This window comes from Sturnira hondurensis, unplaced genomic scaffold, assembly GCF_014824575.4.
Source record: "Sturnira hondurensis isolate 20B ecotype Veracruz unplaced genomic scaffold, ASM1482457v3 Scaffold0004525, whole genome shotgun sequence".
In the NCBI taxonomy this organism is placed as follows: Eukaryota; Metazoa; Chordata; class Mammalia; order Chiroptera; family Phyllostomidae; genus Sturnira; species Sturnira hondurensis.
Genome location: NW_028077156.1, coordinates 271,947 through 287,074, shown reverse-complemented (window position 1 = coordinate 287,074; position 15,128 = coordinate 271,947). Strand labels below are relative to the sequence as shown.

At 34.1% G+C, this 15,128-nt stretch overlaps 1 protein-coding gene across 2 annotated transcripts in view; it reads right to left on the bottom strand.

Annotated features, from left to right (window-relative positions):
- Positions 1 to 4,931: 4,931 nt before the first annotated feature.
- The window catches only part of RBM27 (RNA binding motif protein 27), an 82,203-nt gene continuing 72,006 nt past the window's right edge, over positions 4,932 to 15,128 (bottom strand). For both annotated transcript variants that reach the window (XM_037045919.1, XM_037045920.1), the window contains exons 20-21: positions 12,367 to 12,477; positions 4,932 to 10,846 (exon numbers count right to left, since the gene is read on the bottom strand). In XM_037045919.1, the coding sequence (XP_036901814.1) occupies positions 10,763 to 10,846; positions 12,367 to 12,477 (195 nt within the window). In that variant the 3' untranslated portion in view covers positions 4,932 to 10,762. The remainder of the gene's footprint in view (positions 10,847 to 12,366; positions 12,478 to 15,128) is intronic.

The window sequence follows — 15,128 nt, the reverse complement described above, 5'->3', positions numbered from 1 at the left end:
TGCCATTCTCTCCAGACGAAGTGTGTGTTTAAAGCAATTTTTATCTTCCAGAATGTTCAATAAATCAATACATTTACTTAAATGGTTACAATGTAACTAAAGAAACACTTAATAGTTTTTAGAATGATTCTTTTCAGTATCTTTGATACTTTTTCATAGATGGAGAAAATGACAACTTGCTTTCAAGTATTTTTTTCTGCCTTTTATCTAGAAACACAAAATGCATGAGCAATTTGTGCAGTTACTGCACATACATGTTACTATGATATATATATATATATATATAACAACTAATTCCATGTTCCCCAAGTCTATATGCAAAATAGTTTCAATTTTACTATTTTGTTTCCCAATGGTCACTCTAAAGCATAGTTCATGGATCACCATTTTATATACAAGAACTGTTAAAACAAGGAACAATCTCATTTTACATAAGAGATCCACTAAAGGATTTATCTGACTATAGCAGATCATACAGCAAAGGAAACAGCCAGGGAGGGTGATTCTGAACTATGACTGTTAAATAAATTCCCAGGTCAAAGGGATTGAGACTTTGGAGAAATATTTTTCTGTAGTGCACTGCATCAATATGTAAAGAAATACGTTCTTCTGTGGAAGACTCGTAAGGGGATTCTGGTCAGGAAAGAGACTCCTCCAACCATTTGCAGTAAGTGTCTTGTAAGCGACGGGACCTACCTCATGGGTAGATGAAATGTACATTTTAAATTGCTAAGGACTAGAAAATGGCACTGCCTAGAGTCTGTTTGTCTGCATCTAATTGATTAAAGTGAAAACTCAGATATGAAGTATTCCTTTCTCTTTTCTCCAGCATTGCTCAACACATTTAGGCAGTTCCACAAGATTTAATATCCAATGTAGAAAATTCAACTGTAGGTATGAATATCCACTCAGACAATTCAATAAAAATTAGAAAAGGTCTGCTAATAGTGGATTACATTTCACAGAGTAGTTACAAAAACATGAACTCAACATTTACTGCCATCCTGTGAACAAATACCCATTTTTAAACAAGAGTTCATTTAATTTTAGAGACGGAAGGGAGGGACAAAGAGAGGGAAAGAAACATCAATGCGTGGTTGCTTCTCCTGTGACTCCTACTGAAGACCTTGCCTGCAGCCCAGGCAATGTTCCCATGACCGGGAATCAAACCGGCAACCCTCTGGTTTGCAGGCTGGTACTCAATCCACTGAGCCACACCAGCCAGGGCAGAAATGCCCATTTTATGAGAGTAAACTGAGCATTCAAAAGATGAATTAACCCCAGCTCACTGAGGTAGCATGAACTGAGATGTGAACACAGTATCGAGCAATGATTAAAACACTTACTTTGAACTCAGATATAAGGGAGCTTCAATTGTTGGTTTTGCTTTGAGACTGGAAGTGATACACCTCTCTTCCCCTTACACAAAAAGGGAAAACTCCTAGTGCACCTCACAGAGTTATTGAAAGGACTAAATAAGAATGTTTGAAAGCACCCAGCAGAGTAGGTCCCATAAAGAGCACCAACAACATGAGAGACAATGCTGTTTTGATCTTAAGGCTGGAGCTTTCTTGACCACTCAATGGTAGGAGCTGAGCTACCTGCATCAAAACTGTGGGTCCTCAGAGTTCTGCTTGCCCTCCTTCTTCCAGACTGGGAACACTGATATTAAAAGGATACACAAAAAACGGTACCATGCTTAAGGAAAGCAAGACTAAAAATGAAAAAAAAAAAAAAAAACCTCATGGGAAATACGTTGGGAAATAATAACAGTCTTGCCTTGGCTGGTGTCGTTCAGGGGACTGAGCACTGGCCTGTGAACTAAAAGATCATTGGTTGGATGCCCAGTCAGGATACGTGCCTAGGTTGCAGGGGCACCCCATCGATGTTGCTCTCGTACCTGATGTTTCTGTTTTTCTCCCTCCCTTCCACACTCTCTAAAAATAAATAAAATCTTTACATAATAATAATAGTCTTTACAATTCCTTTTCCACGTTTACAATAATTTCTTAGCACCATTAAACTGCGGTGAATGAAATAAAAATTAACCAAATAAAAAATAGAGATAGATTTTTTTTAAATTACTTTTGCTGGTTATTCAAGCCATTTACTTGAATTATTCAAGGGCTTCTGTATGCAGAGTATTTTACCCATCTGACCTGTTTTCTTATTTATGGTACACACACACACATACACACACACATTCTGTGGAAAAATGGTGAGAGCCCACCTGAAATGTCAAACATAATCAAAACTCTTTGTACTTTTCTAAGTGTCGAATTTTCTATGGATCCTGACTCACGTAGCTCTAAAGAAGAAAAACAAGTGAAACCATCCACGAAACCCTTTCTCCCAACTCTATGTCTATGAAGCACAAAACCACTACCATTGAAGATAATCAAACCTCAAAGTGAATAAAAAGCCAGGCCTCATGGGTTATAAAAAAGGAGAAACAAAATATGCTGTGTACTTTTTCTACAATGTCCAAAGCTTTCTGAACACTTGAAAGTACTTGTTTCTTTTTTTTTTTCAAGATATAGCCATTTCTGAGAAAAGGTGCCTACAAGCTCACAAATAACTTTCAAAAAAAATATTAGGAACTCAGCACAGAAGCTTGCCATAAAGAGTGCTTGACTTATTTATAAAAGTTCTCACTTCTAAGTAGATTTTAACCATTCACTTCAGCCTTTAAAGACTTCTCTTCAGCTTTATCTGATTTATTAATAGGAGTCATTTGAAAACACAAAACCAAGAGTGGATGAAACTTCTTTGACACACTTGGGGCCTCAGGAGACCACACAGCACGGTTCTATTGCAATGACTCTAAATAATTTTCACATGAATGGCTAATGTGCAGAAATGTATAATTTATTAGGATTTAAATAAATCACAGGGAGATAAGTGTTTCAAAGTCATTGGTAGGAATTTTCAAGAAATACAAAATTATGATTTTCAGAAATTAAGTTCTATGTATAAAAATTTCCCCCCTTTAATACTGCAAAGGAAAACATGTTCATAATGCTTTAAAAATACACATGATTTTTAAGTATTTGATGAGAGCAAAATATTTTTCAGTGACACAACTCAACTTTTAGGGGTAAACACCTTTCTAGTAACGTACTGTTATCAGAATGTTAGTCATTTTGGCTCAGCAATTTTTCTGATACAGTTACCACATTGGAAATATTCCCAGTGGCCACTAAATTTGTCAAGAATAAAAACCTTTTTCTAAAATAATAATAATAATAATAATAAAATAAAAAATAAAACCCTTTTTCTGTTGCATGTATTAAAACATGCCTAGTTTTCTCACGGGCTGTCAAAGAATAAAAGCCCTCTTTCTCCCAAGATGCCTATAACTTTGCCCTTTTTTTTCAGATGACAATTACTACCATACAATTAGTAGTCAATAAACATTTTAGTTGCCAAAAGTTAAAATGAGAAATCTGTAAGGATTTAGACTAGTACTATTAAAATAAAAAACTTATAGAAGTCAAATAACTCATAAACAATAGAACATGAACATCAGTTCTATTTACTGAGAATGTATTTTTAAAAAATCTATGGCATAAACATAACTATAAATGAACACTGCCATTCTCAGCACTTTCTGTCTAGGAAATTCAGTATACTATATGAAAACATCATTAAATTAAAGCATGTAACTTACTTATGTACATGATATTTTTAATGCCACGGTTAAAAGAAGGCACCAGAAATATTGAAAAACACAAAGAAACAAGGTAGAAATATTGCAAGATTACCATAATTCAGTTTGCCACAGGAAAATATTTAAGATAAAATTGAAAATAAAATAAACATGTTATGATATAGCCAAATTACTGTAAAATGTATCAAACTGGCTGGCTGTACCTTATGGAGGTCACAGAAAATTACTTTAAAATGTTTCCCCACAAATTAGCATATATAAACAGTTTGCTATGGTTTTCAATATGCTACCTAAAAGCACATTGTTGCTCCCCACGGGAACATGGTGCCAATTCAAGGCAGATGAAATAGATGGAACCAGAATGGCAGTGTTTGACAGACACTAATAAGAAAGACCAGTGACATTCCACAGACTTGCAATACTCCATTTTATTAGAAGCAGCAGAGCACAGAAGAGCATACATTCTGGAGTCAGATCTGTGTTCAAATCCTACTCCTACCATGACAGGCTGTGAGACCTCGGGGGAAGCACTTAAATCTCTCTTAAACTAAGTTTAAAGCTCAACAAGGGAAGTAAGAGCATCTTCCAAGGGCTGCTACCAACACGGGGTGGATGCAGGCAAACTACTGATCCACTCCTACATGCCAGGTATTATTTTTTAAGTGAACAGTTTAAAATTATCAGCCACGTAAGTTGAAAATATTTACTCAGCACCAAGGTATTACAGGAAAGTCAGGTTTTATTGCTTAAGAAATCCCAAAAGGAATGTACAGAGAGGACAAATACTAAAATGTACAAATAACTTACATTTCCATGATTAGGGCTGATTTCATTACTTTGCACTTAATGGTTTTCCTTCTGTGGATTTCTGAAGATATGGCAACATTCACATCAACACATTCCTAATCTTTCTGTTTACATTTTTTCCCCTCTACATTTTACAAACTGGAAAAGCTCAGACATGTAAAGATAAAAATGACACACCTAAGGAAAGTGGCAAGAATCAGGTCATCATTTTTACATAGGGGTCTATCAACATCTATTTCTCATAAACCTAGGAGAGAATGTTTGAAAACGGTGACATGCATGGCACAAGGTTGGAATGTGTACAATTTTCTCACAGAGATATCAAGCTTGGCTTGTTTTAATGGCTGATAGCTAAGGTGACTCTAAATGCAAAACTCAATGCTAAATAATCTTTTATGGATTCAGACACTAAAGAGCTATAGGTATATGGACTTCACAAGTAGGTCTTTTTTTTTAAAGAATTTCTGGAAAGTGGTGTGAATTTCATAAAAGGTAGCACCAATACACCAATATTCTACTCCCTTCCCAGGTCAAATGACAAAAATATAAAAGTGCAGGCAAGTTTAGTCACTCACAGTTGTCCATCTTAAAAATAAAAAATCTATAGAGTAACTTCAGGTTCAAGAACATTAATCAACAGACATTGATGTTTACATTTCCACCTTTAATTTTGGACTCTAGATTACTTTTCCAAGCAAAATACAGAATGTTAAATTATGTCATTTTATACTCAAAATAGTATTTTGAGTAGAATAACACAGCAGAGATGAGATGATTTAAGATGCTAATTTACCTTGTACCTCAATATGCTAGTGTTTCCTAACCCGCAATTCTGAAAGCCAAACAGTGGGTCCTGACAAGAGTAAAGTATTTCAGGTGCATATTGAGTAGCCAGGGTATTGTCTAGTAAGCTTTTGTTTGGGGGTGTATGTGTATGTTGTATTGCAATGAAAAATGTTTTCCACTGAGATGCTGTCAAAGATGGTCACTGCTCTAAGGCTGACTATATTTTGCCTCCTAGAGCCACCTACAGGCTCTAAATGTTAAAAACTTGAATCCTACAATAAACAAACCTTTTGTTGAAGGGCGGTTCCAGAACTAGGACTCAACAGTTTATACAGGAACAAATGTTTACACAAATAAACAGTCAGTGCTTAGTCTAAGAGCTCAAACTAATCACGTGCACAGCCTCAACCTTGAGGCCAAATCATTCTCAAGAAACCAAAAGAATTGGGCAAGGCCTCTATTAGTCCTTATTATCTAATTTAACTTAAAATTGGGAGAAATATATCAGTATCTCACACAGCCCTCTGGGGCAAACTTAGAAAAGATGGAATCACAAGGACTTCACAAAACTGTTAACAAGGCATTCACTTTTATGAAGTTTTTAACAGGAACAGGCCTGGGCAACTAAGGAGGCTTGTTTCCAACCTCGACACACTGACAAAACATAAAGTAAACAACAATTCTGGGCAATCAAATACTGAACCAGTAGCCCTATATAAAAAATAACTCTATTATTTTAATTACTAATGGACCACTGTATCAAACTATGAGAATTCTATGAAGTGATATAGGAAACACAGGCTTAGTTCATGGACAAGCTAACAGGCTCTGAGATTAGATAGGGCCTTCTTCCCTTACTCCTCTTTCACAAAAATCTCAATAACATCAATATAAAAAAAAGTTAACAGCAATGTTCATCATGCTCAATGACCACCACTGTCAAAAAAAAGTTTGCAGAGGTAGCCTAAAAAAAGGCTACCCAAACTCCTATACCCAAACTGTGAATACCTTGCAACAGTCCCCAAACACTACTATGACCTTAATTTTACCTGTATCAAGTCACCTATCAGAATGCTGGGATGGTTTAGTTAACCTAAGGTCGAATGCAGAATCAGGTACAAGGCCAAATGGTAGATGATCCTGTAGAAAGGAAATCACTTGGCTGCAAAAAATCAATTTAGCATAAATGAAGGTGATTCATAACACATGCACCAGCAGCTGATAGCCTTTGTTTTGAATTGGTGGTCACTGGCCCCCTCAAAAATGGCACATGTGCTGGTGTAAGCAACCCTGACTCTGCCATCTAAAACGATCCCAAGTGTTGACATAAATGCTCCTATCTTCCATTTACTGTTACTTGAACATAATTAAATCCAGACTAGATAGTATACTGAAGCTCATGATTCAAAATTTACCCTTGGCTTTAGAATAATTTACATGAAAATCAGTTTAAAAAAACCTACATAAAACCAGTAATTTTAATGAAGTATCCATTTTAGTAAAATATTTGACTATTACATAGATATAACCATGTGCAGAATTATGTTTGTCCCTACTAAAATTCCCAGATTTATTATAAACATGTAGAATAAATTATCATCTATTCAAAATGGTCACACAGCTTATTTACTATTTACCTAATTCATAAAATACAGATGCAATCTGTTTATTTGAAAAGACTGAAAATGAAATTTATTCCCATTCTTTAGTTATTTTCCTGGATAAGTTGAAACTTACAGAATGACTCTTCTTAAACAATGATATTTAAAGGGAAGTTTTGTAAGAAAAGTCAATTTTTAAAATTAGAAACTATGGGCCCAAGTGATAAACTTCTGTTTCTCATCACCTCCCAGTCCTTAGCGTCAGATCACCTCCTTCTCTGTCATTCCTTACAAGTCTCCACCACATTTAGAGGTCACCTCTTCAACACGTTCTTTCTTATCTCTATTCTGCTTCAAAAAATGTCTTTCCCATATTGTTGGCAGGCATCTTGAATATCCTCAAGATAACAATGGCTTTTATAAAATTGCTTGTGCTTTTTATCTAGGATACCAAGACCCATCCTGAACAAAGAAATATGGCTATCAAAGCTCACTCACAAGTAATACTTTTAATCCCTTTCTCTTTCATTTCTAAGACCACCCTATTGAGGGAGTTATTCTACTGAATATTTCATAGCTGGAGACTTCAGTGTCCAAATTCACAGAGTGGCATTCTTTCATGTACACAAACCCAACATAAAACACACAATCCACTACTCACTCACGCTCACACACAAGCAAGCATACACACACACTGTCTTTCTTTCCAGAACAAGCCAGAATTACAGCTCTTTTGGTGATTATAATTTTTGGAATGGTTCATAAATTTTCCAAATTCTTTTAAATTCGTAAAACTTATCTTTTTTCTTTTCTTTTTTTCCAATTGTGAACCATTCCATATTGCATCTTTATTGCAAAAGTCAACATGCTTAGAAATTCAGATTGTAATTGATAAAACAAACATTACATATATGAATTTAAATGTATAAACAGTTAGAAATTCAACAATATCTCCTATTATACTATTACACAAGTTCACAATTTGGTAAAAACTATAATACAGGCATACTATACATAAAGAGGAACCACTATTCCTTTTCACATGATTTTTCCCCCTTCTTTTTGCAAAAATGGTTCATCACTAGGACCTTTTCACCCTAACAAGACTGCTTTCCAATTTATCATCTTAGCTAGTGATGTTCTTTCACTGATACAACCTGAAGAAATTGAGGGAAATTCTGCATTCCCTGGGGTTCCCTTTTTAAGCTTGGGCAGCAACCCATTAGTAAATCAGGCTGGCTGGTCTAGGCAGACTGGTCATCACCTACTTAAAAAGATGTTATGTCATACACATTAAAAAGAATAGAGGTTGCCTCGGATGGTATATGTTATCTCTGCAACTGAAAATGCAAAAAAAACAAGTCATGGTCATTTTTAGGAGAAATACTAACAGTTGGGGACTTGAGACTGGGAATGCAAAATCCTAAAGGAAAAAAATACATATATTCAACTATCTTATGCTAACATTAACTTAAAGTTTTTAGTATTATATTTAACACATATTTTGAATTCATTTTTAAGAGTCAAAGATGTTTCAGAATTCTTGTAACATTTTAAAAGTATTTCAGTACTATATAAGTATATTGAAAAAGTTTTATACAAAGGGTCTCAAATATTACTGGGAAAGTATCTGTTCTTCACTTGAACATTCTTCTCTTTCACCCCCACTCCCTCAAGAACTAGAAAGGCAAACAAACCCTCAATTCTCCCCATACAGAATGTAATAAGATGTAAATTTTGAGGTTAAAAAAATCACATGAAAAGGAATCTCATTCTGTTGAACTGTCTACTGAAAATTTTCTTACAGCTCCATTAATTTACTGCAATTTTCAGTTTCCAAATACAAAAATACAACAATTCTTATTGAAATCTATACGCTGGTAGTTTTAGAACACACACACACAAAAAAAAAACCCCAAACAAATTATTTACAAAATTATACAGTTTAAGAAAAAACTTTGTACAAAAAATATATAAATCCTTTGTTCCCTCTATCACGTTTAAACTGTCAGGACTCAAAATATTCACCACAATGCATCTTTCAAAATATATACCCACTGAGCCACAGACATCAAGAAAATTTCATTAGGGATGATGGAGGAGGAAGGAGCAAGATTGCTTATTCTAGGCACCCCATTGTAATGTTTTCCATTCTTTTATAAGCTTATTTTAGTTTCAGTGTTATCGGAAATATAACAACCACCTAGGAAGAGGAAGTCCTTGTTATTACAATATGAAGGGGAAGTTACATGAACATAAATATGATCCTGGTTTGACACATCATTCCAGGAAAATGAGTAGAAAAGATAATCAGAATGTGAGATTTAACTTCTTGTAGCTAAGTAAATCTAGACTCCTAATGGTTTTAAGTTTCTTAATGAATAGTTTCTATTTTGAGAAACAGTCTTTACCTCAAGAAACAAAATCCTTGATATAGTGATCACCAAGAACCTTCTGAAGCTAACAGGAAGTTTCAAATTTTCACACCACATATATATAAAAACATAAATGTGTATATACTTGAAAAAGTGACATCCTATGTACATTAATCATTTATTTCCCCAAGGGTCAATACAGTGTAGTGTTGCTCCTCTGCTTTTCTATCTAACATTCAGAACACAAGGACATAAATTTACATATATTTTAGTCAACAAATATTCTATACAGTGTACAGTAAAAATGCACACAGTGAAAGAAACTGTCTACTGAAGGATGCATATGTTCATGGATAGCAACAAGCTACAAAATTATAAAAAAATAAGGTCATCTGATCAAAGTCAAGTTATGACTCCCATTTATTACTAGCATACCATCCCCCTACCCTACCCCACCCCCAACCCACCCCATCACCTCACCACCATGGTTTAAATTTAGGAAAAGAATTTCAGATACTTTTTAACCCTTTTGTTGAACTATTAACTAAAGCATTAAAAAAAAAAAGCTGTGACTGACTCTCCCCAGTAAATTCTTTCATTATTCTCATCAAAACACTTATTTATCAAGGTGCTGGTTTAAACTTTTATTGGGGGTTGACTTTTGGTGGCCTAAAAGAATCACTAATCTCAACAATGGGTAAGTCAGGCCTATTAATAAAAAGGTAGGGGAAAGAATATGGGGAACAGAAAGGGGCAATAGGTGAAAACATTTTATATTCTGAAAATGTTAAAAAAAAATGAACCAATGCTCACTAATTTCAAAGTAAATTAAGTATCAGCAGCAACAGAAGTCCAGGAGAGTTACTATAATCACAGAATGAAAATACTATGGAACTAGCTACTATTACCTTACAGCATTTAAGAACACAGAGTTTGTTATGGTTCACACTAAAATAGGACTTACTAGTGCACATAAAACCCCCACCCCCTCAAAATTTAGATTGAACACAAACGGGGCTCCTCCTCAGTAAAAAATAAAATAAATTTACTTTTCTTCCAAGAGAACTCTTGAAAGCAAATGGGTATTTTAATTACAAATGTCTCCTATTGTCTGACGACCCTTCCACAATAGCTAAGAGTTAAGAGATTCCAGGCAACTTTGACATTTAATGAAATTTTATCAGATTATAATCCAAAATAAGATTTCCGAACACCCTGTCATTTACATCATAATCCAACACCAATAGCAACAAAAACAGATGGTGTGGAAAGTAAGGCTCTAGAGATTATCCATGTCATTTCTGTGGATCTTCACAACTGCATAAAAGTCACTAGGCCTTTGGTGCTTTAATATCACGAACAGTTATGAGATGTGTTTAAATAGCAAATTTGCTGTCCTTAAATCTACTGTTTTGAAAAGAAAAATAAAAAAAATTTTTTTGGCTCATTGACTTCTTTAAATAAATTTAAAAAGTTGTTCTTCTAAACAATATTCCTAAAAATTATACAGCTTGCTTCAGATTTCATCTTCGCCATGAACGAGACTCATACTCATCTTCGTCTTCATCATCATCATCAGGCAAAAACAAATCTGAGGTTTCTGTTTCCTGGAGAAAGAGGAAAAAATATGCTTAGTGGTACAAGCAAGTTAAATAAAATACATTTTAGAATAAAGGACAAATAGACTAAATATAAAGCTCAGGCAGGATTTAAAAGTATCTTTCAGGACAAAAAACACACAAAAAACAAAACCCCAAAACATCTGTTTAAATGTATAGTGTAAAGCAAGAGTAGGTTTACAGTTGTTCATATGAAAAATAATACAATGATTATTAAATAATAATGAAAGAATCAACTGTTTTATGTACTCACAAATGTAAAGCTATTTTGTCCCACCCTGTCTATATATTCTCCCCTGCTAACTTTGCTTAGTTTTAATAGGAAATAGAATTAGAAGAGATTAGATAGACTTCTAATATCATCAGAAAAATAAATGAATAAATAATATATGAACATTTAGTAGGGAAAATAAAAGTAAAGTGAGGCAAGTAAGTGACCATTCCTAAACTTTTCCTTTAATATCTGATTATTATAAGGGGAGAATATACTAACTTCCCCATGACAATGACATTCCAAATCTTACATAAGAATCTAAAATGCTACACAAAGTAGAAGTAGCTACAAATATTCCCAAAATACTGAGATGTTTCTTTCTTTTCTTCTTTTTAACACAGGAAATGTTTCTGCTTTTGTTACATAAAATTACCTGTATGGGTAAAAGACTCTTGATCAGCCATAAATACTACATATCTTTTAAACCAAAACTGTCATAAATCAGGAGTAATTTGTAATGCTGGCTGAGTGTCCATTTTAATAAACTTATGAGAAATATGGGAGTAAAAATAAAAATCAATTCTCGTATATTTTAAGAGGCTGATTATTTAACACTTATTTAAGTCCTTGACTTTCCCAGTCTTCCCTGTTACGTCTTACTTTCTTACACTGTTATTTTAACCAATTATACATAGATGGAAAGAAAGTAAATTATTTATGCAACCTGAAAAAGTAAAAAGCTAAAACCAGCTAAAATTTAATTTGTTCATATAATCAGTGTCCTCATTTGCCAGAATAAAAATACAACTAGAGTGCAAATAAAAAAGAACAGTCTCTCTTACACCAGAAAATAATCATCCAAAGAGCTTTTTATATTTTTGTACCTGTTGCCTACTTCAATAAACTTCTAGACTAGTTGCATTCAAGAAAGAATTCAGCCCCGGCTGGTGCAGTTCAGTGGACTGAGCATGGGCTGTGAACCAAAAGGTCACCAGTTTGATTCCCACTCAGGGCACAAGCCTGGGTTGTGGGCCAGGCCCCCAGTACTGGGTACACAAGAGGCAACCACACATTGATGTTTCCTTCCCTTATTTTCTCCTTCTCTTCTCCTCTCTCTAAAAATAAATAAATAAAATCCTTTAAAAAATTAGAAAGCTATAATTTGTAAAAACAAAACAAAACAAAAGATTATTTTTATTACCATTTACATTAATGTCAAGAAAAATATATAATTGGGAAACAATCTATTCAACTCTTTTTATTCCCTAACTCTTATTTTCAATCATTATATTACCTCCTCCTTAACTTCTTCTTCCTCAGTCTCAGTGGATACAGAAGGCACTTTGGCCTTGTGCCATGATATTTGTAGCCGACGGTCTTTAAATTTTGACCCTTGGTTTGCAGCCTAAAATAGATTTTAGAAAAACACAAAAGTTTGTACTTACATTTAGTAATTATTTCTTCAAAGGCTGGGATACTTAAAAAGTATAACTGATGACTTAAAAAGTATAACAGATGGGGAGAAAAATCTGTTAAAGTAGATCTACAAACAATCTCCAATGCAAGCTAAAAAAAAATTGAGGTCTCTTTTAATTAGTGGATCATATGTTCTGATTTGCCCAGGATAATCCACGATTTATTTGCCTGTCATGTAAATAAAATCCATCTTGGTTGGATAATAAATTATTTAGAAGAAATGATATAAGGATCATAAACAAATACTGTCTTAATACAATTATTGGCCTTTGGCTTTGACAATCTACATTACTTAGGCTGAAACCTGAAAAATTTAATTATTTTTTTAAACTGTTTATTCATCATATGGCATCTCTTACAACCCACTTGTATTTGACAGAACTACTCCCATTTTCTGTACTGAAATGCCACACAACTATGACAAGTACTCGCGAGCTCATCTACATACTCAACAAGTGTTAAATACCTACTATCCTAAGTCAAAGTAAACCTGCTCTGCTTCAAACTACTCCTCAGTAGTACGGTGTAAACATTTTTTCCCTTCCCAGCAAATTTCAATAATAAGAGAAAGCAAAGGTTGAATTTTAAAAGATAAAACAAAAAAGACAAAAAAAAAGGGCCCCAAAGTTTCATCATACAAGGGAAAGTGTTATTCCTCCAGTGTTCCTATTAACCATGCTGGATTGTAGAGTACCCCCAATTTTTGGTTTAATCCTGAAAAATGTGATAAAAGGGATTCTTTTAAATTTGGGGTGTCACTTTACTTTTCTAAAATAAATATTAAGAGCTTCATGAAGCATTTGCCTAATGTTTCCACAGAACACTCAGCTCACTGCATTGTATTAGTGTACAGTAGGCCAGACCCATAACCAGTTAATTACTGTTTGCATTGGTAGCGGTCTGTGATCTAAGGAAAAATTCCCATTATTTCTTGTGGGGGTTGACTGTTTATAATCTGACACCAAACATTTGACTTGTGGAACATACAGAATTAATGTATCAAAACAGCCCTATCCAAATACCACATCTACCATTTTGAAAAAATCAGGTAGCTGCTGAGAGTAGATTCTTAAAATTCTCATCACAAGAAATAACTATGCGAGGTGATAGATGTTAGCTAAATGTATTTTAGTAATCCCTTCACAATTATACATATATCAAATCATTATGTCATACATCTTAAACTAATACATACAAACTAATAATATGTCCATTATATCTCAATAAACCTGGGGGATAAAAAATCGGGTAATGTGTGTAACAGACAACCCTTGTCCTTACCCTAACCTTTAACAAATGGCCCAACTACAGAGAGGCTGTTTTAGTTTGTTCTGTTCATTTTTGTGTTATTTGAATTTTTCTTTCTAGTTTTATTGAAGTCTAAGTGACAAAACTGTAAGATATTTAATACAATATGATGATCTGATATATAAATTGGGAAATAATTCCCTCCATAAAGTTAATTACACATGCATCACTTCATATATTTACCCATTTTTAAACTGCTGTTTTGGTGAGAACATTTAAGTTTTCTCTTAACCAATTTTAATTATACAATACACTGTTATCAACTATCATGGTCATGTTATAATTAGATCATTAGACCATATCTGTTATTTGTTAATTTATAATCAGAATAATATATAGATTTTAACCTATATTAAGTGTGTGGCCCACCAAAAAGAGTAATAGTTCTGTTCTCCCAAAGGAACTTTATAATATTAAATATACTGCATATATGGAGTAGACAAAATTAGGTTTACATTTGTAATAAAAATAAATAATACAAGAATAAACCGTGTTTCATACACCCACAATTGTAGACCTACTTTTGCCCTACCCTGTATATTAATAAAGAACTAAAAATTTAGTTTGTGTGCAGCCAGAAACCAAAAATATGAAATCCCACTGTATAACAATTTAATAATTAGAAAACAGATGTACAGTTGACCCTTGAACAACTCAGGTTTGAACTGCCCAGTCCATTTATACACAGATTTCAAGTGTCAACTTTATTTTCAATCCATGGCTGGGAATCCAAGTATTCAGTAGGCCAATCTAAATCATACAAGGATTTTCAACAGCGTGAGTGGTCAGCACCCCTAACTTTGGTGTTGTTTAAGGGTCAACTACATTTTAATAATGCCACACTGGGAACTCTCATACACTATTGGTGGGAATCTAATAAAATTCATGTGGTTCACTCAACAATCCCATGTATATTCAACATAAATGTGTATGCATATATACTAAATGACATCTACAACAATGTTAAACAGCAACACCATTCATAAAAATAAAGTGAGATGCCCTGGCTGGTGTAGCTCAGTGGATTGAGCGCGGGCCTGTAACCAGAGGATCGCGGTTTGATTCCCAGTCAGGGCACATGCCTGGGTTGCAGGCCAGTTCCCACCAGGGGCCGAACAACAGGCAACCATACATTGATATTTCCTTCCCTCTCTCCTTCCCTTCCCCTCTAAAGATAAATAAATAAAATCTTAAAAAAAAAAAGTGAGATCAGTGGCATTATCCCAAGATGGTAGCAGAGTAGAAGGATGTTACATTCACCTCCTTCCAGGA